We start from the raw sequence: 27,785 nt of genomic DNA, 5'->3' as shown, positions 1-27,785 counted from the left end.
CCACCACTAAACAAAAATAAAATCTATAACCGCCACTAACCGACACAGCAGCAAGGGACATTTGTCCAGGTTCTGCAATTAGTAGGGAGAAAAAAAACTCCTGTTATCCTTCCGTTCAGTTCCGTCAAGCTAACTTCTGTACCGTTACCAGAATTACAGTAAGCAACAGTCAGGGAGCTAAGTGCAAAAAATTGTTTAAGTAGAAAATTTGATGTTAAAATGATAACACCTGATAATGACTGCTGCAAGATGAAATTGACAATAAAAAGCGAATGCTTAACTAATCAGAACTGGAAATCTATCACTTTATTCCATGAATTATAATTTGTCTATTATTAATTTAAAGATTAACTGTATCAAAAATTTTTGTTATAACAAGAAAAATTAACAAAATACATTTCCCACTGTCCAAAGCCTTTAAAAGTTAAGTATATTTGAAAACAGCTAAGATTTTAAAATTGTTAATTTTAATTTTTAAAAGCAAAATTTTTTGATAATGCATCATAAAATCTTTGAAAATTGTTAAGTGTGATGGGTAAAAAGATAAAAATTTCAGTTAATAATATATCCATTATATACAACTTGGGTGTAAAAATGTAATGAATTTCAAACTTTTTAACTGAAAATCCACGTAATGAATGATATTTAACTATAGTCATCTACAGGAACTGGTTTATTATCTTTGCCATTTTTTCCTTACTTTTAACCTTATTTGCCATTTTACCTTTTAATACCAGAACGCTACTCCCTGAGACATTCCAGAGGTTAATGAATTACCAAGTAATAAGATGCTGTTTACTGTGTTATCTGGATGAGATATTAATGTATCTTTACACCTACAGAAAATGTAAAATACAAATGAATTTATGATTTAAATCATTTTAAAATTACATGAGCAATCTTTCAGATAAAGTAAGAATTTGTCTCAAACAGTTTAACTTTTATAAAGTGGATTCTAAAAGAAAAATATTCTGAGAATATAGGACTTACAACACAGCGATCATCTATTTCAAAACACATTCTATATTTCTGTTAGATTTTCAAAAATGGTCAAGTCTTTTTTAACTAATAAAATGTCAATGTCTCTATGTTATAGTTTTGTGAGTAAATAAAGAAGACATGACTCAAACATAAACTCAAAATTATACTACAGAACTAGCCCATGAGAGACCATTTCAACCAAGTTATCCAAAGCATTAAATATAGCTGTAAATCTGCCATCATATCATAAAAGCCAACATGCAGAATTAATGCTAAGAATTAAGTTTAGGAAAAACACAAATAGAATATTAAGAACTGGCCTTAGATGAAAGTGGAGTCGGTTTTAGAATGACTTTTCCAAGCTCTTTATCTTCTAGAGCAAGCATTGCTGGATTTTCAGTGTACAGTTTTACTTTGACTGCAGGTAATGGATGCGTTGTTGAGAAGTCACCTTGAGTGTCCCACCTGATTGGAAAAAATTAATATATTTAAATTTAACAATAAATATCAGTTATAAATAAACAAAATCTAATATATAGTATCTACTTAATGCTTCGAGTACCAGATATTTAACTGAAGGACCTTCCCCGAGTGGCAACTGTTTTACAGAAATTTATTAAAAACTATTAATATATTTAAAAGTATGGCATTTACAAAAAATTATGTTTTTTTTTATTAATTCATTAAATAAAAAATAAATAAGCCTGAGGTATTCAGGCTGAAAAAAACATTTTATTCAGGCTGAGGTATTCAGGTAAGAAATGAAAAATAAGCTTTTTGATAAATTGAAAAATAATTTGGTAATACTTTTGAATTTTACAAATAAATCATTTCATCAAGTTTCAAATCCCTAACCCCATTTTGCATAATTCATCAAAATTGTACCCCCATCATCATCATTATTTAATAGGTTTACTTACCACAAGGATCCAAAGTAAACAACAAAATAACACTTCTGTCATCTGTTGAATAAAATCTTTCTTCTGATTAAGTTTATGGAACTAATGCTATCTAGCACCATATATGTATATTATAACTAATACAGAACGACATCCAAATACTTTCATAGGTTGATACTATGACAGATCCATTACAAACCACAGAAAATAGATGTTATACCAAGTCTTTGCCATTTATCATGAAATCACTGTTGATGCAACATGCAACATTACAGCTCCGGTATTAAGTGTTAACAGGCACAATTTTTTTATACTAATAATTCTTTTTTCTTTGATTCATATTGTATCAAATGTATTATTATAATGTTGTGATAATAAAATATCCTAAAGACAAAACTTAATGTCTGTTAATTAATGTAAGCGTAGCTTTTACAAATTAAACCTATAGTAATATAACAAATAATCTATCCCCCAATGGGTGAGTCTGAAGCCAGGATGTTCAAACATGTTCTTCTCATCATTACATTAATAAATCTGAAAAAATATTCACGTATAAAATCAAGCATTGTAAACTTTACTTTAAAAATTAATCTCGGTAACAATAAGTTAAATTTCTATTATAAGTCCTGTAAAATATCATAAATTAATAGTGAGTCTATCAGTCATTGTGAAAGGTAGAGCAAAAAATAAAACAAGTCTGAATTTATGTAATGATTCAAAAAGTATAATAATAATTTTTTTTTATAAAGCCCATTCTCCTTGTTTGAGAAGAAGCATTCTGATTTACACTCATCAACAAAACATAAGATATAATTCACTTTAAAATTATATTAATATAATTGAAATCAAAAAAACGTAACAAAATTTTGATCTATGCTAACAAATATCTTCTTAACATACAAATCTGCATTGAAAATATACTTTAATAGCATTGTAAAAGTATAAATTTATTAAATGACTGAAAAATACAGTCACTTAAGTTTACATCAAACTCAATTACGTAGGTTGAAAATTAGTTACCTCCATAAGTACACCTGCATTGGAGATTGCATCATATATTCAATGAAAATAAAATAATATTTAAATGCATACATAAAGAGGTCACCTGTGCTAGAAAAAGAATATATAATTGTAATTTTCTTTTATATGTTTTAAACAAGTAAAACATAATTAGGAACATAAATTTGTCTGGTCTTTTTATCAAACTCTCCCCACAGTATTCAACTTAGTTCAAAGAACAGAAATCTAAATGTAATATTTTTCACTAGATATTATGAAGTCCCAAAATTAATTGTCTGTAGATCACCACTGCTGATAAACTGTTACAAAAAAATTAATTCTATCACTGATAACCTACCTCCCAAGACTATTTTATTTAATGAATATGGTTTACTTTGTTGTACTAAATCACATAATTATAAACCTTAGGGAATATAATTATATAAAATGTAAATTATATAACTGCCTAAGTGGTAGAATTCTTAATTCTTTAAAGATATTAAATAACAAGGCTAATTTAGATATTCTAGGCATTACACTTATCTTTTTTTCATTATTATTAATTATTTAATGGTGGGTTTATACGCACCACTTCAGCAGACCAAAAAAATAGCTAATGCAGAACTGTATAGGTAGAAAATATAATATTTTCAGAAAAATGTTACCTATATTTAATACACTTGTTTCTAGAATAATATTTCTGAAGTTAAAAACAATTTTATTTTTAAAATATACATACATTTATATATGTGGATGTTAGCTTTTATCTTATAATAATAAAAATAAAATGTCTTATATAAAATTAACAATTTTTACCTTCTAGATGAAATTGTATAATTTATTACACAAAGTCTAAGAATTACACATAAAAAGTTTTATCATCAAATCAATATAACAAGATTTTACAAGTTTGCTTCCTAAAGTAGAGTTGTGTTCCAAAAAATACGCTAAGGTTAAATTCAATCAATTAATCTTCAAATATGCTTTTACACACCAAATATTTATTGTGATATACATTTGAGCAACTATAAATGAAAAGCAGAATGTCAACAAAAAAAATGGTAACTATGTGGTAACAATAGATGAATATACACGGGAAGAACTTGCAACACTAATGGTGTGGAAAAGATTAATACATGAAATCAAGCAAAAACAACCATACCATACAAGTAGTTACCCATACAATAACTTGAAAAAAGTTCTGCTAAATGCAAGGTGTCTTATAACATAATGATATGAATGTTATATCTTGTAAAAATATATGCAATAGCACGTACAAAGCTATAATAATAATAATACAAATTAAATATATATGTGTTTTACTGAAATTAATCTTTTTAAGATTCATATTATTTCTCTGTACTGTTAAAATTATGTATTTTAAATTCTACTAACATAAACCACCTAGTACAGACCTTTGAGATAAGACATTTTTTACCTTAATTTTATCAGATCCCGCATCTTCAGTCATGATTGAATTCATTTTATTAAATTGCACATTAAAATAAATCATTAAATGAAATTAAATTAAATGCGTTAGACTTAAAATCCATTATATGAAATTGCCTCATTAAATTTTTATTTTAATGTGCAATTTAATAAAATGGATTCAATCATGACTGAGGATGCAGGATCCTGCAGAAGTACTATAATAATAAAATTAAGGTAAGAAATGTCTTATCTCAATTGTCTGTACTAGGTGGTTTATGTTAGTAGCACTTAAAATTTGTGTGTCTTTGAGTGTATATATATATATATATATACATTATTTAGAAAATTTAGTATTACCTGGCACTCTATTCAGAAATTTACTTTCTATTTATATAAATTAAGATTAATAAAGCTTGCTTCTGTAAATATGATTCAGTAGGTTTCACTTTTTTACTAAGTAACCATTCAATTAAAAACATCCCTACCTAAACTCTGACTCAATACTCGTTTGTTATTTAAAGTAATAATAATTTTATGGATGTTATTGGTGATCTCATAGTTACAAGAGCTTGCAGGAAAACATGTTGTCATTTCACAAAAAAGTTTTTATTTGTGAAAATTCTGATATGTTTTTGGTCCTACGTAATGATAGATTAACATATTTTTTGTAGCTTGCAAGTGCTTTTTTCCTTCAAAAATTGTTGCTTCCCGAGGAAACAGCCACTATTCTCTACATTCTACAGTTCACCACCTAGTCTAGATTCTCATTCATGTAGATGAACAGATAAAAGGTAGCCAGTCTCTTGGATCAACATCTAGATTGTACAAATAGTGTGAAAGCTAATGAACACAGCTTTTGACTCTTGCTAGCCAACATAAAAGAGAGTGTTGTCAGGAACACAGTTATGCTATACTGCAGGACAGCAGGCCTCTATGGTGGTTTCACATAATATACAACTGCTTTGTCCTTAAATTTTAAGTTAATCAGTTCATTTATAAACTATAAAAAAGCAGAAAATTAAAAGAGAAAATAGAGCACTTGCATCGGTTTGGAAGCTTCTGCTTGATCAGTTTGAAGCTTTTCACCTCCTTCAACCTCCATTGTACAATAAACAATTCGATTTGGAGCCAGAGATTTCAGACCTTTAACTTCCATCACAAGAACCTGAAATAAAATAAAACATTTTAATGTAAATAAAAGATGCACAGAATCATCCATAATCTTTAATAGACTAGAATATTATTTCTCAAAATAATATTATACACATAAAGTTTAATCAGTAAGTTCAAGTATGTAATCTTCAATAGTTTGAAAAAGTATGCCTTAATTCATCTATAACTGTTGTTCCTCTTCAAAGTAATCATATCAGACAAAGCACTCTTATATCAGCATTTTTCACAGTCTTCAAAACATATCTGTAATATACTTTCCCTTATTCCTATAAATTCTCTTTGCAACTTTTGTTTAATATTCTCAGCAGTTGAAAAATGTTGTACTTAATGACTTTGCTTCATTCTCAGCAAGATAAAAAAAGTCACGTATGTGTCTGTGTATGATGATACAATGGCTACAGGATCTTTTTTTTACCACTTATTCTCCAACACATCTCCACTTAATAACTTGTAATCTGATGCACCGTCATGGTATAGTTTCCATGAATTTTTCTACCATAAATTTAATCATTATTATATATAGATTCACGCAAACAATGTAAATTGCTCAAATATTTTTTACTGGCTATATCAAGTTGTAAAATCTAAAAAGCACAACACCAGAATAACTTATAAAAACAATAAGAAATTAAAAATTTGTTCAGACCTAACATGTTTTTCTTTTGATTTTGGGTTTTTTCAAAATTGGTCTTTGTTTTGATATAACCACTCACCCATAATTTTTCAGCAGTTATGAACTGAGGCAATGTTGGTTCATAAGTAACAACACTTATTATTCCTTTATAATGGCAAATTCTTTCAATTTCTGGACAAAATTTAACGATTCCAGAACAAATTTTGCGGCCAAAATATCTCAAGCACAAAACATCACTAAAAATAGTTTCACATGATCTACACTAGAGGATCCATACTAGTTTCACTGATCCATATTTTTTTCCTATCTTCTTCAGCAACTTTTCCAATAATAATCTGATAATTATCTCCATAAATGGTTCCTTAACTTCTTCCATTTGTTTATCAGTTATTGATGTGCCCATTCTCCATAGTCAGTTACCATCTTCAACCTATTTATGATCATCTTGAAAGCATTTACACCATTTATAAACTGCTCATTCATGCACATTTGGCTTGTAAAAAGCCTTTTGCAATATTTTCACCATTTAAGTGCACCTAATCTGATATTTACACAAGTCTGATCCCAACTCTTTGATTTTCTATTATCAAGCACTAGAAAGTCACTGAACAAAAATGAGAACAGTTTAATCTAGCATCCAACAGATAAGCAGACTAATATCAAGCACAGGTATACCAACACTTCAAAGTAATAATTTTTTATCTTGACATTTCTAATGCAGGAAATTAAAAAAATTACACTAATATTTTTACCTAACCTCAATAGTTCACAATAGGTCATTTTTCCTCCACACAGATAGAATAACAAGAAAGAACAATCTCATGTCATATGTGACACTTGACTACGATTTTCATAATAGATATGGATAATCAGATTACTTTTTATGCTAGGTTTTCAACAGATACTACCCAGCTTCAACAGACCAATCAAGATTTTAAATTCAGTTAAACTACAAAGAAAAGTTTTTACATTTCAATCAAAAAACAAAAGAATGTAATGCCTATGGATTTAATGACAGAAAATCTAACCATTACATCAGTATAGTAAAAAAAAAAATATATAAATATATATATATATATATTTTTTTTTTTTTTTTTTTTAATGAAAACCAATTACAAATGTACTTTTTTAAAATTAGCTGTAAAATATAAGACAACACAAGAAAATGTTTTTAAAACTGTAACTGTTATTTATACCTACACTGAAATCTGTAGTTGCCATGGATAATATAGTAAATAAACTGGCATTATTTAAAAATAAGATTTATATCAGTTTGTTTGCAATGTATTATAGCTGTGATATTTAACATTTTAAGAGTAGCTAACAACGAAATTTCATTTTTATCAATGTTCCTTTAATAACTGAGCTAGAATGAAGCCACAGTTATCAGCTTACATTTCTGTGTGGAAGCATGAAATTTTAAACCATGACCTTAGTCATTATAGTTTAATGTTAATGGTTTTCCAGCAGTCTGCCAGTCACTATTTAATACCAAGTTCTATTTACTGAACAAGACATCCCAACCAAATGAACTTAAGGTGACTACATATGCACTGCAACCTAAAGAATGAGGTAGACAGGGATATAGCTGACAGTTTATAAGTACTAATTGTGTCAAGACAAGTTTCTATCGTTCTGTTGAGCACAACATAAAGAAAATATACTTTATTTTTACAGCAATTACCACCAAAAACACTCTCTGTTTTAGACATAGCATAACTCAAATTTTCTGTGTTAAAAACACAATTTGTCTATTCCAATTTTGTTTAGTACATTTTTGCTTTAGTAGATCCCTTTTGTAACAACTTAACCAGTTCCTGGAAACCAGTCATAACTTTGGCAATTGCAAATTGAGCGCTTAACATCACACAGCCATTGCTAAGCAGTCTCAACTACAGAAGCATTTTCCTTCATTATTTTTTTGAGGTGAAAGTAAATTACAGTATTTTAACTGAATAATCATATTCTGTATTACAAAATATTCCATAAAAACGCAGCTATATGGGCTATTATGGCCTTCAAACCAGTCATAATGTTTTCTTCTTAGGCTAAATATTTCCATGACAGTTGATTCAAGTGAAGTTCTGTTTCATAGACACTGAACATCAAATAAGCTTAGTACCAGTCTGTCTCTGTTACTTTAGTTATCATTTTAAAAGTGCTACCATTTCTACAACAGTTGAAGCATCATCCAGTACTTTAATATTTTGTAATCAAATTGTACTAAATCAATCGAACCACAGACACAGAATACTTTCTGATACAAAATACTTTCTCAGTTTCACACTGTCATTCCTTTAATATCTGAAGTAATAAAAGTACTTTTACAGCAAAAACGCAGATTTTATGTTAAAAATTACAGTATTTCATTTATAAAACACAGTGATGTAAAACAGTTAAAGACAATGTTAGAAAGTAAGAGCATTTAACTGGAAGAAAGGGGAAAGTTTTGGGCGATAATAGGTACTTAAAACAATATGTTTTAATACCAGAACAAAGACTCATGAAGAGAGAGCAGCAAACAACTATTTTCTTTATGCAATGTCAATCGCTTACTTTTAAAATATTACAAGTCATCATAAGTTGATCATTTCAGCATTGGAGGTCTGCTGGACTACAGAATTAAGAAATAAAATGATTGTACAAAATTTAGGCGTGCAATTTTACATACAGAGGAACTTATCAACCAAAAATTTTGAAGTTCTTACACTTCTCCTAAGGAAATTCAGAGAATAATATCATAACTCGACTAAGTGGAATATCTATCCAAATGAAGATGTAATTGTATTCAGAGTTTACTATAGAGAGATTATATTACAAAATTTAGTACAGTCACTTTTCCTGCATGTATATGATTAAATTTCTTCTTAATCAGAATAATAAATCAAAGACTACCAAAACCATTCCAATAAATAAAATATTTATTTTGTAAAATCAATTTATATGCTATTCTGACATTAGTCAGAATATTAGAATGACTAATCTAGTACATTAGAATCATTTACAAAAAAATAAAGTTTCTGAATTTTAAAATAGAATTAATCAGATTGTATGTAATGCAATTAATGCATACTGCATCTGAAAAATAACAACAGATAATGCATAATAAATAATTATATTAGAAATGACAGAATATTTCTGAAATATCACGTACAAAATTTTTTGTTGGTCTATTTATAATGAAAAAAATATGTGCAGTTATCAAATTCATATTACCACCACCAGCTTGGTTATATAGTAAGTCAATATCTAATGGTTCTTGAATAACAAATTAAAAATTTGATCTTTACACTTAATTTTTAAAAAACTCTATATTTTTATGTGAATGAATTTAAAATGCCTAGCACAATAACAACATTTCTATTCTGTAAAAATTCAACAGCAGTGAGTTTGTCAGTTGTATCAAGCTAATAATAATATTTTACAATTTTTAGTATACAAAAGCTACTTAATGAATACCCATCGTTGGCCCATGCTTTAGTTAAACAATTGCAAAATCAATTCATCTTTTTTTATTTCTAACACTGAGTCCTTCACGAGTTCCTGGTTTGCAGTTTAGATATGTAAAAATCTATGTTTAACATATATATTTTAATCACTTTGTACTCCTCCATCAAAAGGAAAAAAGTAAGGGAAATAGTAGAAAAAACAAAAGCATTAATTGAAAGATATGTAATTAGTTGTTCAATGAGGATACATAAAATTTAAAAGTAATATTTATTCTGTAATAGAAAAAGTTGTTCAACACAAGAATATTTCTGTTGCCTGGTTTGGTGGAAGTAAGTATGATTATATTTTATTCAGGAAACATAGTGCATTAATAATCACACATAAACAGAAATGTAGGAAATTTTAATCAGACAACTCATATTTATATCCTACAAATTTACTTTTTCAAAATTTTTAAATGGCCCCCAAAGATATAATATTATATCTTAGATGGCAATATACATAGGTATTGGTTTCAAAATTCCTACAAAAGGGTAACCCCAAGAAGGCAAATTAAAAAAAAAATTGAAGGTGGAGCACACAAAAATGAATTAAGTGAAGTAAAAAAGCTGTAAAAATGTTATTGGAACTGAAAATATTCATAAACAAAGATAATTTGGTTTCAGGAAGATGATTTCTTTACTGGGAACTTCACACTGGACTTCACTCAACGAAGAGACACTGCAGTTGGTTCTGAAAATGTAAAATAATCTACACTTACCAGACTACTGTACCAAATCCAATTACAACAGTTAGATATGTGTAACTTGATGTGAATTACAAGTTACACTCATGCATCATTTAAACACATCAATGTCATTCCTCTTTTGAATCCTGATAAAGATGAATATAAACTTGTATCTTAAGCAATTACAGCTTTAATTTCTTGTTACTTAAAAGTTCTCAATAAATGACAAACACCACTTTATATTACACATATCACAGATGAGATTCTAGAAAAGAAAGGGTGTTTGGACTATGTGGATATCTTCATCACAGATACACAATGAGCTTTTACTAACAATCCACACTTTAGCTAATATCTTAGATACTGAAGAAGCCTTCTATTTGTTCAAATCAACACCTTGCTAGAAAAATTGATCACCCTGAGTGTTCTTATGTATTTTATATAATGGTATACTAAGTACTTTCTTGGACAAGCCCCTTAATTTGCCAAACACATCTCAAAGATAACCTATCATTTAATTCCAAGTGTAAAGCCTTAACGATTTGCAGACAACATAACCACACACAAAAACCTTTAAACATGGCAAAAAGAAAATGTTAACAGGAACCACTAATTGATTTACACAATTAATGGGGAATAAGGGCTTATCCTCCAACCCATAAAAATATTAATTAAAAATAAGTGTTCTGAAATATGATTAAAATATTCTGTATACCTATTACATAATTTATTTTGGGACCAAATTAAATTCCTATCAAAAGAAATAGGCTAAAATTTAAATACCTCTAATTGAAATGTAAGGACAACATCCAGTTTAGTTAGCTGAGTATCATTATCTGCTGAATCACCTTCCAGCTTTGCTAGTGACCCTTGTGACCTGAAAATAAAAATAATAAAATAACAAATAGAGTACAATAAAAACTTAAAATTGTAATACATAATGATCATTACAACCCATAGTAGTTTCCAGTCCCCCATCACGTGCCTTCCTGGTTAATGCTGAAGGGAGTATTACCCGATGTTTGAATACAAGAAAATAAAATACTCTGGGTAAAAAAAAACTGAAACTGCTATTTTAAAGCAGCATTCCCTCATACCCTGATGATTTTGTGATATCTGAGACATCTCAGGAACTAGTTGCCTAATAAATGGAAGAATGAAAATGTAACTGTAACCTATAGAGTGAAGTAGTATCTGTAATTCTACTTCGGAATCATATGTATCAGCATCCATGACAAAATAGAAGTAATGCAAAAATCAATTTACCAATAAAAATTAAGGAAGTAAAAGAATCTAAGAAGGCAACCTTTCCCCCTGAGTAGCTTTGCCACTAGGCTAATAAAAAAGCTGAAAGGGTAGAAAAAAAGATTTGAAAAACAAAGAGATTTTTGAAACATGAAATTCTCACAAGAAAGAAGCACAAAATGAGGAGGGAAATTTAGAACAATAAAATCCCAGGTATTAATTAGAAAAAATTAATATAGATAGTGTACTGCGTAAGGGATACCAACTTTTGTGTTCTGGTGCTTATATAAAGAGCAGAATGAAAGAGAAATAAGAAAATAACACTGATATACAGTGTCAAATACAAGTGATAAATAGAACGGAATACAGTTAAATCAAGTATTACTAATGCAGGCATAGAGTCAGATGAAAAAATATTACTGCAAACAAATTCAGTTAACCGATAATATTTTGAAGTTTGGAAAGGCCCTTTTCTATGAAAAAAATTGTAGGAAAGAGTGAAGAAAGAGAGTATTCAAAGCATGTATTAGTTAAGAAGGAGACTCAAAGAAAAAATAGGAAATGATATAGCAAGAGGCCATTGATACAAAGCAAAATTTGGTGCAGAATCAGTAACAAATAATAATGGTAATAAAAGATAAGAGTTTAATGCTGTCAATGAGTTGCTTAAAAATAGTACTGTTCATCACCACTACTAGATCATTTTACCTAAGATAAAATGATCTCATAATCTGATACATAGAACTTCGAAGAGATTGCACATAGTCTACTTTACTAGCAACAGTAACTTTTAGTACGTATTAATAATCTTAAACAGTCTATTTTAATCTACTAAATTAGTAACATAATTTCAAATAGCATAATTTATTCATAATGATAAAGAACAATGCAAATTTCAAACAGATGAGAAGCCTGTCTCATTTTTTACAAAATTACGTTTTGATCCACTATAAAACAACATAATGAAAGAATAAAATAACATTGAAGCAAATTAAATAATTATTTTTTTTTTATAATTTAGTAGCAACTAGCACAAAGATTTGCTTTAATAAATCTTTTAGATGACATGAACCACTCAGGACATCAGCTGCTGAATGTCAATACTAATGATTATCTACCTAAATGAAAATTACATACATTTGCTACTCCCTGAGAAGTTACAAATATAACAGAATTAATCACATCGGGTGAAATGAGGATGCAGATTACTATTGGCAATAGATTTTGACCTGAACCAAAATTTGTTTTTATTCCAGTAGTTTTGTTTTTTAAATAGTTTTCTGAAAACAATTATTAAATAATAAAAAAATTATAACACTTCCTTTACAATTATTCATTAAATTAATAAAAAAAATGGTATGTAATTATGGAATACAACACTTTACTGATCTCAAACTCACACGGTATAAAACATAAAACAAGGAAATTACAAAAATATAAAATACAGGGAAAAAACAGAAAATATATTCTACATGGCATTAATAAAGCCCAACAGAAGTATAATCAGCATAACAATAAATCTAAAATTCAATTAATTAAATAAATTCAGTTAGATCAACTACCAAATGCTGCTTCAGTGACAGGAACATTTGCAAGCATAAAGTAGCACAAGCTTCTTATGCTACTCAAAAACTGGATATACAGACTGTGAGGGGACCGACCCCCACTTGCTTGTTCTACCCAACATCTGATGTACCTTTAGAAAAAACTGATATTGGCAAATATTAACTAGCCAATTATATTATACATTTAATCACATAAAAACTCATTACAATAAATTGTTTTATAATTTGGAAAGTAACAGATCAAGTTATCATATGACCTTATCTAATATGTAAATTTCTAAACTTACAATGAAGTTTACTTATTTTCCTAATGTACCAATTATGAAAGATTACAATTTTTTTTTCTACAATTTTTTTGTTGCTTTCTCTAAAGATAGGTCATCAACTGACATCAACTTTCTATGGTATTATAGAATGATTCCTTTTATTCAGACTGAGTAAATCAATAATATTTTACACATAAAAAAACTTGCTCGCATCAAATTAACTTTCTCAAAAAGTAATTTTCATAAGATTGAAGTATTCATTGTTGTCAGTAATAAGAATTCACAGGTTATCTGAAGGCAAATATATAATAGTACAACTTACAACTCAATCTGATTATAGAGTACGATAACAATTAGACAATAACATGCGTGTTTTTTCTATGAATAACAGTAACTGATAGTTACTCCAACAGAACTAAGTTATACAACACAGGGGAAAAGATGTTCAACAAAAGTAGTAAATTTATAAAACTAAAAGAGGGTTGAACAGAAGCAAAGCTATTATAAATTACTGATAAGTAAGATTACAGTCTAATTATAATAAATAACAGAACTATGAGGATCAATGTATATAAAAAATCTTAAATTTAATTGAAACAGCTCACTTCTTTTATCACTAACCAAAATGTAATTTTAATCAATTTTGTAATGTTTTACATTTAGGTCAAATAATACCTTATTTCTTTTTTATTTTTCTTCTAGAAACCAGTTTTCCATTCAAAACCAGTAAATACTCTTACTAAACAACAGCCCTTCAAGACTGTTAATTACCATCTACTTCTAATTTTTTTAAATATTTAATTTCTATGCTAGCTGTTAAAAATATTATAAAATGTAAGAGACATTGATTTGTGCACTGTAAAACAGTAAGAGGATTTAATGACAAACACCTAACACTAATTGAACTAGTGGAAGTAAGTGATCAAATTTCAGCTAATTATTATTAAAACTAACATAACTTTACCACGCCTAAACATGCAGTTAATTGAATATATAACTCAATAGGTACATAAATTTTAATGTTCAAAAACTGATAAAAAAGATTTAAAAAATTAATCTTTTTTTTATGTTTTAACATAATGCTTGTGTCTAGAAGATAAAGACACTAAGACCACATTTTTTTAAATATATTTTTAAATTTTCCATTGCAAATACAAGATGCATAAGTATTTGTAATTTAGAATAGTTGGCTCCCCCAGTTTACCTGAGTCCAGATTTGCCATTAAACAAGATCGCATTAAGAGTTAGAATCAGTTTTCGCCTTCCTGCACCACAATAATTTACAACCAGTTAGATCTTTGAAGCATGATTTGAACTCTCGTTTACCTTCATTATTGTTGAATTTTTTCCCAGCTAGTTGAGTCTTAAGATGAAGAAACCAGTTATATAAAATGTATGATCCAGACTAAGCAGAGGATGATATAAAATATTCAGTTTATATTTTGAGATCAGAACAATGGTGAAGCAGGCAGAATAGAATCAAGGACTGTCAAAAAGAAAGATAACCAACATTACCCAGTTTTTTTCTTTGGAGAGCTTATTGAAGTCATTTTAAGGTCTCACAAAAGGCCTTGGCATACTATTTATATAGGCATGAAGTCAACTAGAGATACCTTTCTTTTCCCAAAAAATAATACTAAAAACCATAATTTAACGTGTTGAACATGATGTTAAAAAGATTTTCATTCATCTTTTTTTTGTTTATGTCTCCAGGTAACAACTGAATTCACAGACCCATCTCCTTCTGTTGCATGTGCAGTAATAGAGAAATAATAACATCCACTTTATCTAGTAATTTGTCTGTAGAATTTTGGCAATTTCGTGAATATAAAGTTTTTATAATGTAATTTTTTATCATAAATCCATGAATTATATAATCATAAAGACATCAGGTATCAATTCAATCAATTTTCTTAATGTCATATGTTTAAATATTGTTGATACTCATCAAAAGTCCTGAATTTAGGAGTATAAGTGACAATCATATAATCTGAACTGACCCTGCTAAAGCAACGACACGAAGTAAAAAGTCACAATTTACTTTGATGACTGTAGTTTGTACTTTACTATGAAAGACTACCTATTACAATGATCAGAACCTAAGTTAAGGCTACATAGTTGGCTTTATTTTACAAAAATGTTAACCAGTTGACTAACTACATCATCCAAAGAATTTTTCAAGACTAGACAGAGAAGATGAAAAGTAAGATTTCATGTGAATAAAGTTTTATCAATAAAAAGTATCATTTTTAACACAATAAAATTTTGATATTTGTGAAATATCACGAATGAAACACAAAAATACAAAAAATAGGAACTTATTTTTAAAAAAGTAGATAATCTTCTAGAAGCAGAAATTTTGAAACAGTAAATTTCTGCAGAACACATGAATAATCATAAATTACAGAATACTTAAAGAGTATATAAGAGTACATACTGTATATGATATGTTCATAATATACTGTATATGAACAAATACACAGTATATGTTATTTTTATTTTTTACTTCTTAATAAAAACCAATAAAAATGGATCCTATAAAACTGAACGCTTTAATAAGTTAAAAACTACAAAAATTATAACATTACTTAACATGCCAACCATTTTGAATAACGTTCTTGGAACTACAAGAATTTGCTCTACAGTACTAAGAAAAAATAGAAAATATCATTTAATACATCTGAAAAATACGGTTACAAAATTCACTAACTTTAACTACATCCCATAATATATATTTTTATTTTTATTCAAACAACCATAAAAAATAATAAATATGTTTTTTTACAATCATAAAAGAGTAAAAAAAACAGTTTACATTAAACCTATTTATTCAGAATAGCAGAATACAGAGACTAAGGACATGATCAAAGAGAATATAGAAAACAAGATACTAATACTAAAACAAAAATGTACCAACAGAATGCTTCCATATAGGTTTTGCAAAGTTTATGATAAAATTTGGATTTCCTTATTTCCATGTACAAAAAACCAATATTAATTTTTTTTTTAATTAACATATAGTATCTGATAACAGTAAAAATGAAACATTAAATTCATTGTAATTATTCATTTTAAAAAATAATAATTTAAAAGCTTTTCAAACAAAATTTAAGTCATATCATGTATTTTTAAAGTTATCAAAATTAAAAAAAAAACAGTTTAAACTATTACTGAAGAATGAATGCACAGAGTAATTCAGCATACTATACCTGAAGAAAAATACTGTTTATTCATTTTTACAGTAAACAGCATTCTAATCATATTATCACTAATCAATTTAAATGGCACTGCACAAATGAAATGATAAAAACATGTGGGTGTCAAAGAAAAATACATTTGTTGATCAAACAGTTGTTAGACAGCACATACCACATTTTTTTATCAAGTTTAGGGCCATAAAAACAGCACACCATCTAATAAATATTTTACATGATATGCTGACTGATCCTGCAAGAGAGTTGAAGATATCTTATGAAATTTCACAGAGAAAAGAATAAATAATGCTCAGATAAGAACTTAAACATAACCAGAGATACTTCACTCAAAAATTTAAACCCAGCTGTGGCCAACAGGGCAGTGAATCACTGGCTAGCAGATGGAAGATGTAACATTAACCATAGGGGAACTGCATCAAATTAATTAAATGGCTGACAACTCAAAAAAAATATAACTGAAGACAAATTCAAGATGTATTTACAGAATGTGGAGATAGGTATGTTAACAGTAAATATCTCATTAATTAAATACCTGAAGAAGAAATTTTTGAAACAGCACTGCTATAAATTAATCGCTAATGCAAGGGTAAAAAAAATAAAATAAATGATTTATGAACTTAATCAGTTAGTGGTTACTACTCACAGACTTGTATCAATAAGTTTAAACTATAAGAAAAAATTTTTAAAAATATATATTTTACAAACAAAGCATTTCTAAACACTGACAATACTGATCACACAAAAATTTTATACAAGCTACAAACAGAAGTACTTCCAATCACACACAAAAGCTAAACAAATGGCAAACTGTTTTTAACATTACGCTATACTAATATAATAAAGAATATTTCTCTTTCTATATTGTATTTTCTCTTTCTATATTGTATTTGGAAAGATACCTAAATAATCCCCAAACAGTTCCTTCTTCAGTTGTGATGGTAGGTGGTAATGAGTCCATCTGTTACTTGTAAGATTAAGTAATATAATTTCTACAGCAACAGAATGGTTTACAAACTACTGAATGCATTCAAACAGTACATATAATCTATAATCAGACTATTTATTTAATAAGTAGTTTTTTTTTAGGTTTACTGAGCCCACTGTTTTATTATTATCAGTGAGCTGATTTACATGCTCTTTTGTTTGGATTTACAAACTACTTTACTAATTATTTTGCAACAGCATCAATAAGCATGAGAAGGAATAACAGCCTGCTTCTAGACTACAACTGAAGAGAGTGAAGCACATAATATTTCTGAAAATATCTTATAAAAAACTACCCAAATTATGTACTGATGTTTATTTTCTAAATTGATTACCTCATCTTGTTTCAGATAACACAAAATTTACTATTTTATAAATCTACCATTATAACTCATTTTTATTATTGTTCAGTCAATATTAAAAAATTAACGCATAATGGGAATTTTTTCATATAAATTAAATAAATGAAAATGTTTAACTTTTATCAAATCTTTCAAAATTAATAGACATCTCTTCAAAACTGTTGGCATATAAGTATAAATGCAAAGACCTACCAGATAATTTAAAGCTTTAAAATAAATACAAAACTTACACACACAAAACATCCACAAACACAAAACTACAAAAATATCTATATATAAAAGTACCGGAAATAAATTATTTATAAGTATACTACATGCTATATCTAACAGTAGCTTCTCTTCCCTTCTATGAATATAAAATTGAACATCTATGAATATATATTTCATGTTTAACTCCTACAGCACTATTCTGATCCAAATGATTTTTTTACCAATGAATTTATTGAATTTTGATAAAGGTTTATGCATAAATTTATATAGATTTACTCCTTAACTGGGCGATCAAAATAGCTTAAACCAAGAGCACATCATATTTTATGTCATAACTTTTTTTTATGTAATGATACTTCGACCCACTTAAAAAATAAAATTGTGATAAAGATATTTGCTTAGTTCTCCATTAATCAAATTTAAATATAGTAAGAACTTTCTTCTGGTTTATCTTATATTAAAATTTGACTCCTTTACAAAGACAATGAAGGTGTAAAGAAAATATTTATGTTAAAATGTTTTTTATAGTACGCAAGTGATAAAATATTCAATAGCAAACACTGTCTGCACATACAATATGAAAACTGATCTACACAAAGCTAAAGCAGAATGCTAATGTACAATATCTTTTTATTTAAAAAAAAAACTAAAGCAAATTAACTCATATAAATTCTTGTCAATTTTTTTATGTTTGGCTGAGCTGATTTTAATTAAACTGCAGAATAAATTTATCTTAACTATCACTGAAATGAAATACTAAATATTTGCACAAGGATCCTATCATGAGAAATAGTTTTCTGCCATTTATTTGCTCAGTAGACACTTAACGAAAAAATTAACAATAATTAAATAAAAGCATAAAAATTTTGCTAAAATATTTTTTTTAAATTTTAACAAGTTTCTAGCCACCTTCTAGTGGAAATGGTTTTTTGTGGTTCAGCTATAGACAATATACCTGGAAAAAGATCACTAAAAATATAAATTAAAGGGGGGAAATGTTTAATTCTTTCAATTCTGGATTAGATGATAAATTACATTCCTTATGACCTGATGATGACACAACACCTAGAATGAATGAGTAAGTAGTACCATGGAAATTGAGAGGTGTAAAATAAGAATAAATGCCAGTGCTTGAAACATAATTTAATAAACTGGTTTCCAGAGATCACCAAAGTTATAAAATGATGGGTGGTTTCACTGCATTCTGTTGGCAATTTTTTAGCAACTAATGATTGTAGCAATTGATGACACTTGATAAAGGTTCTAACAAGTTATTTCCTAAAAGGATGTCTTTTTATTTTAAACTGGAGAACTTCTTGGAACAAATTTTCATTCACTCACTATGGATATACTTTAGTAAAAAATTTCAATGTGTAAAAATTAAAATGAGCAGTTTTTATAAACTGAGAAACAAGAATTAGCTCAAGAACCATTGACAAAAGTTTGACAAATGGCTTTTGAAGAATAATATTGTTTTCCAATTTATTTCAATAATTATCTAGCACTTTATCTGTACTAAACAAAATTTTAAAGGACTTTAATATGGAATTTTGTTGAAACTTCTAATGTAATCTTCATACTGCTGTTGTAGAAACAGTTTTGTAATTTACTTACAACGGGTGTACATAACATTTATAAATTTTGATTGAGGATTCCCTTTCAAGTAGAAGGTATGAACCTGTACCTGCGGTAATACTGGATAACACAGCCAATTCTAATATATTTATCAAAATTTTAAATGATTAATTTTTTTAAACCTCATTTTAAGTTCTTTACAAACCTACATTGATCTGCATTCGCAAATCATGTAAAACTGAATTTCCATTAAAATTATAAGAAATTTAATCTTTTTAATTGTACTCCAAAAATAAATTAAGTGTCTATTTAAGGAAACTTCAAAAACTTCTGCAAAAAGAATCAATAATTTAATGATAATGAGGTATATTTTTGGGAACATTAATTTTATATAAATTCATAAATATTGAAAAATATTCAACTAACAGTAAAATTTCAATTTTGTTGGTCTTCTACAAAGGTTGTGCTGAATAAACCTGTTCTACTGTATCCCATTAATGTTACAAATGTCACTCTACAGTAATATACCAATGAAAGCCACTCTGATGCCCATCACAGCATAAAATCATGTGTTTCTAAATATCATGAATTCAAAATGAAACAAGAGTAAAATCCAATTTTTAAGTCAGAAGCAAGATTGCATGATAGTTTCTATTGCCAATTAGTTTATACTTGCTACCTGTATTCAACACTGAGAATTCTCTCTACTATTCCCACTTAAAAATAAAAAACAGATATGTTTATTCCAATTTTTAATTGTATATGCAAAATAAATAAAATAATGCAAAAGAATTTCTCGTTATATTGCAGATGATAAATTATTTTTAAAAGCTTACTCTTAGAAGTAAGTTTGATCTTTCAATCGTTTGACTGATTTGAATTAATTTCTGTTTCTTTCTATTCTGTGACCAATCTTTTAGTTTCAATGTACCTCTTGTATCATAAATCTCAAATTATCAATTTCATGTAATGTAAATTCTGTCCTTCTTTCACTGATTTATTCTCACTTCCCTTTCAGAACCAAATTCACTAATCCTGGATGCTTTAACATATGGACTCTAGTTTGTCTTTTTTACAAGATTCTGCCACAAATTTTTCTCCACTCCAATTCACCTTAAGCTTTGTTATTTCATACTACCAATTCTCCTAATTTTCAACATTCTCCTGTAAAAACACATCCCAAAAGACTCTATTCTTTGTTTTCCAGCTTCCCTACTATCTGTGTTTCACTGTCATAAATCACTACATACCATAGAAATATTTCTAAGAATGTCTTTACAATTCCTTAATCTATGTTTCATTTCAGCAGATTTTTTTCTATAAAAAGGATCTCCTGATTTTTGTAATTTTTTTTTTATATCTTATTAACTTTGTCCCCTTATGATTTGACTACCACAATAGCAAAATTCTGCAACTTCTGGTATATTGTATTCTCCTAATCTTAATATTTACTCATCACTATCCCCCATTATGTTACATTTCATTGTTTTTTACTGCTCTTGTTTATAGTGATGAGAAAATTAATGGAATGACTCTTAAATTTTTATATTTTACTTACATGAGCTTAGTATACTGTACAATTTTATTATTAAAAAGTCTGTCCACATTCATATTTTATCACCTCTTCCACATTTTTTTAGCACAGAATAAATAAGTTTTATACGTTGTTCTTTAAACTTTTCATCCCAAAATTGTACATGGATAACATTGTTATTCATTCTTCCTTTGCTGTGCAGTCTAGCTTCCTCTTTTTCCTCTTGTGTATGATCCATAAATTCTGAACAAGTTTCTGGCCAGACTATCAAACACCCAGTTTTGATTTCCACTGAAGGCAGAACTCTGTCTTACAAAATCATTATATATTTTTCTGTAATCATCATTCCTTCTACGAGGGCTATTCAGAGAGTAAGGAACGTTTTGGAATTTTAAAAAACCAAGTACAAGAAAAACTTTTTATTATATACATGTGAAAGAGGGACTAAAATACTACTTTTCAACATAATCACCATACAAATTCAGGCACTTATCATAGCGGTGGACAAGCTTTGAAATTCCTATGTCATAGAATTCTGCCGCCTGTGATCTCAACCACTCAGTGACGCACCCATCTTGCACAAAATTTGTGGTAGCCTAGCTTCTGTGAAACAATTTCAAACAATAAAGTCCGTGAAACTTGTGGGAAACATAGAGAAAGCTCAATTATTGTGAAACGGCAGTTTTCACGAATCTTTTCATCAACTTTGGAGACCAGATTGTCAGTCACAATGCTCGGACGTCCACTCGTCTCTTTATCGTGAACATTTGTTCGCCATTTTTAAACTGAATGCACCACTTCCTGACAGAACTTTCACTCATTACGTTGTTCCCGTACACTTCACACAGTTCCTGATGAATTTCTATTGGTTTTAAGTTTTTTGCCAACAAAAAACGAATCACAGACTGCACCTCACAACTGGCGGGATTTTCGTTTGCAGCACACATTTCAAATTTGTATATAAAAAAAAACGGGCAGTGCGGAGATGTTCCCGTTGTCACGGCTGGACGCTGACTGAGGTGCCGAGCACGAGCACACCAATATATACGCGATTGGCGTGCGCCTGGTGGCGTCAGGTGCAAACGTTCCTTAATTTCTGAATAGCCCTCGTATAAGAACAAGAGGTTCTTCAACAGAAAAACATCCCAATACATTTTTTTTCTAGTTGCTATTTCATGAACTAAACAATATGTTTGAGAGAAATAGGTTCTCCATCTACCCTTTAACACAAACTGCAGATGTCTCCCTTCCACAATGGAATGCATTTCATTTGGAAAATCACTTTTGACATTCTTCAAAAGTCCAATTTAAATATTCTTTGGTCCATACTAGTCTGTTCTTATTCATATTTTCTGTTAGGAGCAGCTTTTCAACAAATGTCATGTTTTCCAATCTTGTTCAAGCAACCTTTGTCATTCAGTTGAATCATGGATTTCAACACCAAAACCAGCATTTCACTTTAAAGTTCTTGATTTTTAAGGATCCATTATAGATAACCTAGCCAAGATAACATCATCTATATTAGTAGTCTTTCTTTTTCTACCACACTTATATTTTCTTCATGACTCAACAGAACCAGTCACTTTCTTTCAGACAGATGGTACCAACAGCTTTTGAATAACCTCCTTATGCTAAAATTTGACTTTGAGACAATTAAAAAATGTTCACAGAGTTGTGATTTTAATTCATTTTTACATTTTCCTCCTCCACTTCATCAGATAATTTTGCCCCTCTATCCAATTTTCTTTACGTATTCCTGTCATCTATTAGATCTTTCTTCTCTCCCTAACAGTGGGCTTCCATCTGGACCACTGACATAATAACATTTAGTTTCATTTTCTCAAAGTGTTTTTTATTACTTAACACATTTGATCTATTTCCAGTAATAATTTTCTTTTACATATTACTATATTGTTCTTTTAAGCAATCTTACTTTACTATTTTGGACTTACTATTAATTTAATTTTTACATGGTGACACGATGTTCTACCTTCAACAACTTTTGCATTTTTATACATTCTGCGTTCATCACTTCTAACATACTTCTCATTATCTAACATTTTTTATCAATTGTTATATTTCCATCTAAGGCCTCCTCTCCTGCCCTTATTCAAATGTTTCATTCATTAACTATTGGAATTCACTTCAATGTTAATAAATAGACTTTTTATATCAGTGACTGAGAGGGTATACATAACTCCACACTTTAATCTTATAACTATGACCTTAATTCAAAATTTATGTATTTGTATGTTCTGAAGCAACAAGAATCTCTACAAAAGCAATCAACAGAGAGACAAAGAAAAAATAATGAGCAGTAAGTGAATGAAAATTTATTTTTTATAAACAATGGAATCTACTTTTGTAATAATTTCTGAGCCCAAATTTATTTTTTATTGAAACTACAACTTTACATCATCCATTATCAGTCTTACATCCATCTCTTTTTTCAAAATTTTTTTCTTTGGCTTTTCTCTTAAACTTTTTTCCTTTCAGTTTTTCTTTATTTCTTCTCATAAATTCCTAAAATAATCTATATTTCATTATTAACAGATTGTGGTCAGAAGCAATATCTGCTCCTGGATACATCTTACAGTCCAAAATTTATGTTTAGAATTTCTGCCTAACAGTTACACAGTTCATTTGACACTTATCGCCTGGTCTCACTCAAGTATAACTCCTTCTTTTATGATTTCCAAAACATGCTACCAATTAATGGTTTACACTTAGTATAAAATTCTTAAAATCTCATTTTATTTTCATTCTGAAAGCTCCCACTTCTTTGACCTATCTTCACATAATTCAACCATCTTCACTCATTGTTATTTTTCTACTAAGACACTTCAGTCTCCCATTGTTATCAAACTTTCACCTCCAAAACAAAAAAAAGTATCCTGGCAGGAGTACTAAAAGAAGCCCAATCAGAAGATTGGTAAAAATGGGCAATTCTCCCCCAACGTAAAGGAAAGACAACATCACAATATTTCATACATTTACTAATTCTTATAAAGAAATATAGTTAGTAAGTTAACCTTCAACCACACACTCTGGGATATAATTGATGTTTCCTATAATGTTTTTACATGTAAAACATGTAATAAACTATCCTGTAGTTTTTTATTTATTATGCAGAACAAGTTAGATTTTACAACTGTTATTTAAGTTCTTAGCTCACTTGTTCAGAGTTTAGATTCAGCTTACTGATCAAATTGCTGTAACACAGAACACGTATAATTAATGGATTGTATAATATAATTTTTGGTAAGTTTACTTTTTATTCTTTATTTTTGATTCAAAATAAACAACTAAATCACTTTGTATCAAATACAATTTCAAATACATGTAGAAAACACACCTCAATTAACATACACTCCACAATACTAAAGATTAATTTTTCACAGATTTTCACTCATTTCACTTTACCACAGTTACTAACACACATAACATGCAGTTTTTTAACACATTATATCACTTAATACACACAATCATGCTGTCTCTAACTAAAATAAAGAACTTAACATAAAAATTTATCTTGTACACATTATTGCAATCACAACAAACATGAATTATTAATTACCTTAACTTCCAGACAATATATTATGTATAAAAACAGAACAAACTGTAAGCTTAGTAACAGATAATGTGTAATACTAACATACATCAAACAACATTCACACAAAGAACCAGCATCATCAAGAAAGATTAACATGTTGCTTTCAGTACAACAAAAAAACACTGAAGATCAAATGAAAATAAAACATACACTGATAAGCATAATTATTCAGGGGGTACACAAATTAAACTCTGCAGGGCCTACACTAAATATTATATTAAACCAAGCAGATGCACATTCATTCCAACATACAAAGAACACATACATGCTTAACAAAATAAACCTTTGAAAATCAGCCTACCAAAAGTAATAACCAAAACATGCAAATTTTACACACAGCATTTTAAAGCTAAGAATTCAATACACTCAAACATTATAGATCTTATAAATATAATTAAATAAAAACAATATTTTAAATGAACAAAAACAACACAGATCAACTACACTATTTGACCAAATACTAAAGGAGTTTCCTAAATTTTCAAGACAAATGCCATAAACAATAGCATCACCTGTAACACATTGTTGAAGGAGTTTCATAACAGCTCCAAAATGCACTTTCAAAATACAATTGCAAATATTTACAGAGCATGTAATTTTTTTAATTTTTTTTTCTAAACTTTATTTACTATCATAAATATTTATTACTTTCATTTTTATTAATTTATTAGCAACAGTATTTCATTGCATTAACTTTCATCTACACTTCTTTATCTTTTTTTATCAGTAATAAAAATCAGAGCAAAAATCATTTTTGCATACAGGAAGGTATGATATTGCAGGAACTGTCTGGGAAATCGATTACAAGGAGGTGAATTCTCGGATAAAGACTCATAAACAATTTGTAATAAATTGCAAAAATGTAATTACGAACATCTGATGTTAATAAACATACTTCAGAATCAGTAACAGCTGACTTTCCTTATTTTTAATAAAAATACAGAATTAATTCTGTTTTGTGTGAATTTCCAACTTACATTAAAAGATAATGTTTAAAGCGATTAAATTTGTTTTACAAATTACACCATTTTCAATTTAGGCAACTCTAAATTTTATAATAAAAATAATATTAATAATTAATATCAATATATATCGTAATAAAAAACAATTACAGTTCACCAATGTTTAATATCAGTTAAGCGCTTATCTCATGTATACGTGTGCATATCAGGAGAGTTAAAAGAATCTTTTTAAGTTACTAATCTACTTTGTATGTAAAAGGGGATCAGCACAAGCTTACTATCAAAAATGTTTAATGTTCACTATTATCCTAAAGAAGCCCTCTGAAGTAAGTATAGTGATGTAGGAGGATGTTGAAAATTAGGTGGGTTGATAAAGTATGATACGAATAGTTCTTAAGATGAATAAGTGGACAGAAATTTAAGGCAGAATCTTTTTAAGGAGATAAAATAGAATTCTTGAGATGAAAATAAGATACCAAAATGTAGTTAATTAAGAAGTAGAGAGGTTTGTAGAAGATAAAAATGGAATATATAGAAACACACTGTAATACATAAAACAGATAACAGATAAGACAGATAATATTATTGAGGATGATTTAGTTTAGGTTAAAAGACTGGTACAGAACAGAAAATAATGGTGAATAGCATCATACCAGTTTAATGACTGATGATACAAATAATATGTATATCATCAAGGATTTACATATCACATAGATAAACAATCAAATCACAAATTTCAATGACTACTTAGTCATTTACTACTCAGCCATAGTTCTTTTTTTTATAGCAACTTTTCAATCATCTAAACAGACTGATGTTTTTTTCTAATTTAGTTTGTAAGTTTCCTCTCTGCTGCTGTAAATTAAATGCTCTACCATCTGAAAAATATATGTAAATGATGTAAAATCTATAAAATAATGAAACAGTAGATCAGACCAACTCATTTATGAACAGAAAAAGAAGTGGTGATCTGAAACTATCACATTTTCCAACTTTAACCACATTTATTTAACAAAATTACAATGTTCATATTTTTGTAACATATTTTCTTACACAATAGAAAAGCTACATCTGCCTCTAATCCTTACTTCATTATATAGAAGTGGAAAATAACTACTTTTAATTCTATTTTTCATAGAGTTAAAATAATTTCCTAACACAGATCAGAAAATATCTAAGTTTTTTTAGCTTAAGCAACCCAAATCATGAACAATACTTCTACACAAAAGCAAGCTATAAAGAAATGGCATTCTGAATTGGTTGTGTTTCATAATACTACAATTTCCACAGATTCTGTAAGAAATAGTAAACAGTTAATACATTATTAACTGTTTTTTTTCAACAGAATATTTCATTCAAAGTATTTCTGCTGAATACCTAAACTAAAAACATATAAAACACAAATAATGAAATTATTAAAAAGCCATATCCACATCGATGTGAATTTTGCTGCATGGCCATGTTTTATTCTTAGTGTCAGTCATAAACATCAGCGAAAAAGGTTATAGATTTCTGCTTGAGAATACTTACTGCCTTCTTCAAACAATTGAGAGTATTTATTACCAACAGCATTAATAAGTGCTGTTGTTAATAAAACCACCAAGTAACATTTGGGACTGTCATACACAAGAATTCTTTTTTTTAATTTATTTACTGTTTGTTTGCAATAAGCATTTTCAAGTCACAAAATTTCCATAAAAACTGACCTTGTTTTGATAAGATTATCTATTCTAAACTAAAAAAAGATTAATTTGCGTAAATTAATCAGCAAATCATTATTTTTTATCTTCATATAACAAATGACAAATGTAAAATCTTACACAGCCAAATTATATTATTTTTATTTATTCACATTTATAAATGTCCATATTTTATGTTTATGTATTATTTTACACATAAACATCCTCAAAAAATTAATAAATGGAGAACAATTAACAACTTTCATCGTGCAATCTTCCTC

General features: G+C 28.3%; 1 protein-coding gene across 1 annotated transcript in view; it reads right to left on the bottom strand.

Moving 5' to 3' along the window:
* Cadps (calcium-dependent secretion activator 1) overlaps nt 1-27,785 on the bottom strand; it is a 310,167-nt gene that overhangs the window by 218,392 nt on the left and 63,990 nt on the right. Inside the window, exons 10-12 of the mRNA XM_075363363.1 lie at nt 11,078-11,171; nt 5,354-5,475; nt 1,302-1,446 (exon numbers count right to left, since the gene is read on the bottom strand). Coding sequence (XP_075219478.1) covers nt 1,302-1,446; nt 5,354-5,475; nt 11,078-11,171 — 361 coding nt within the window. The remainder of the gene's footprint in view (nt 1-1,301; nt 1,447-5,353; nt 5,476-11,077; nt 11,172-27,785) is intronic.

The sequence above is a fragment of the Lycorma delicatula genome, chromosome 4 (genome assembly GCF_047948215.1).
Source record: "Lycorma delicatula isolate Av1 chromosome 4, ASM4794821v1, whole genome shotgun sequence".
NCBI classification, from domain to species: Eukaryota; Metazoa; Arthropoda; class Insecta; order Hemiptera; family Fulgoridae; genus Lycorma; species Lycorma delicatula.
The sequence above is the reverse complement of the archived record's forward strand: the minus strand, read 5'-3'. Positions and strand labels throughout refer to the sequence as shown.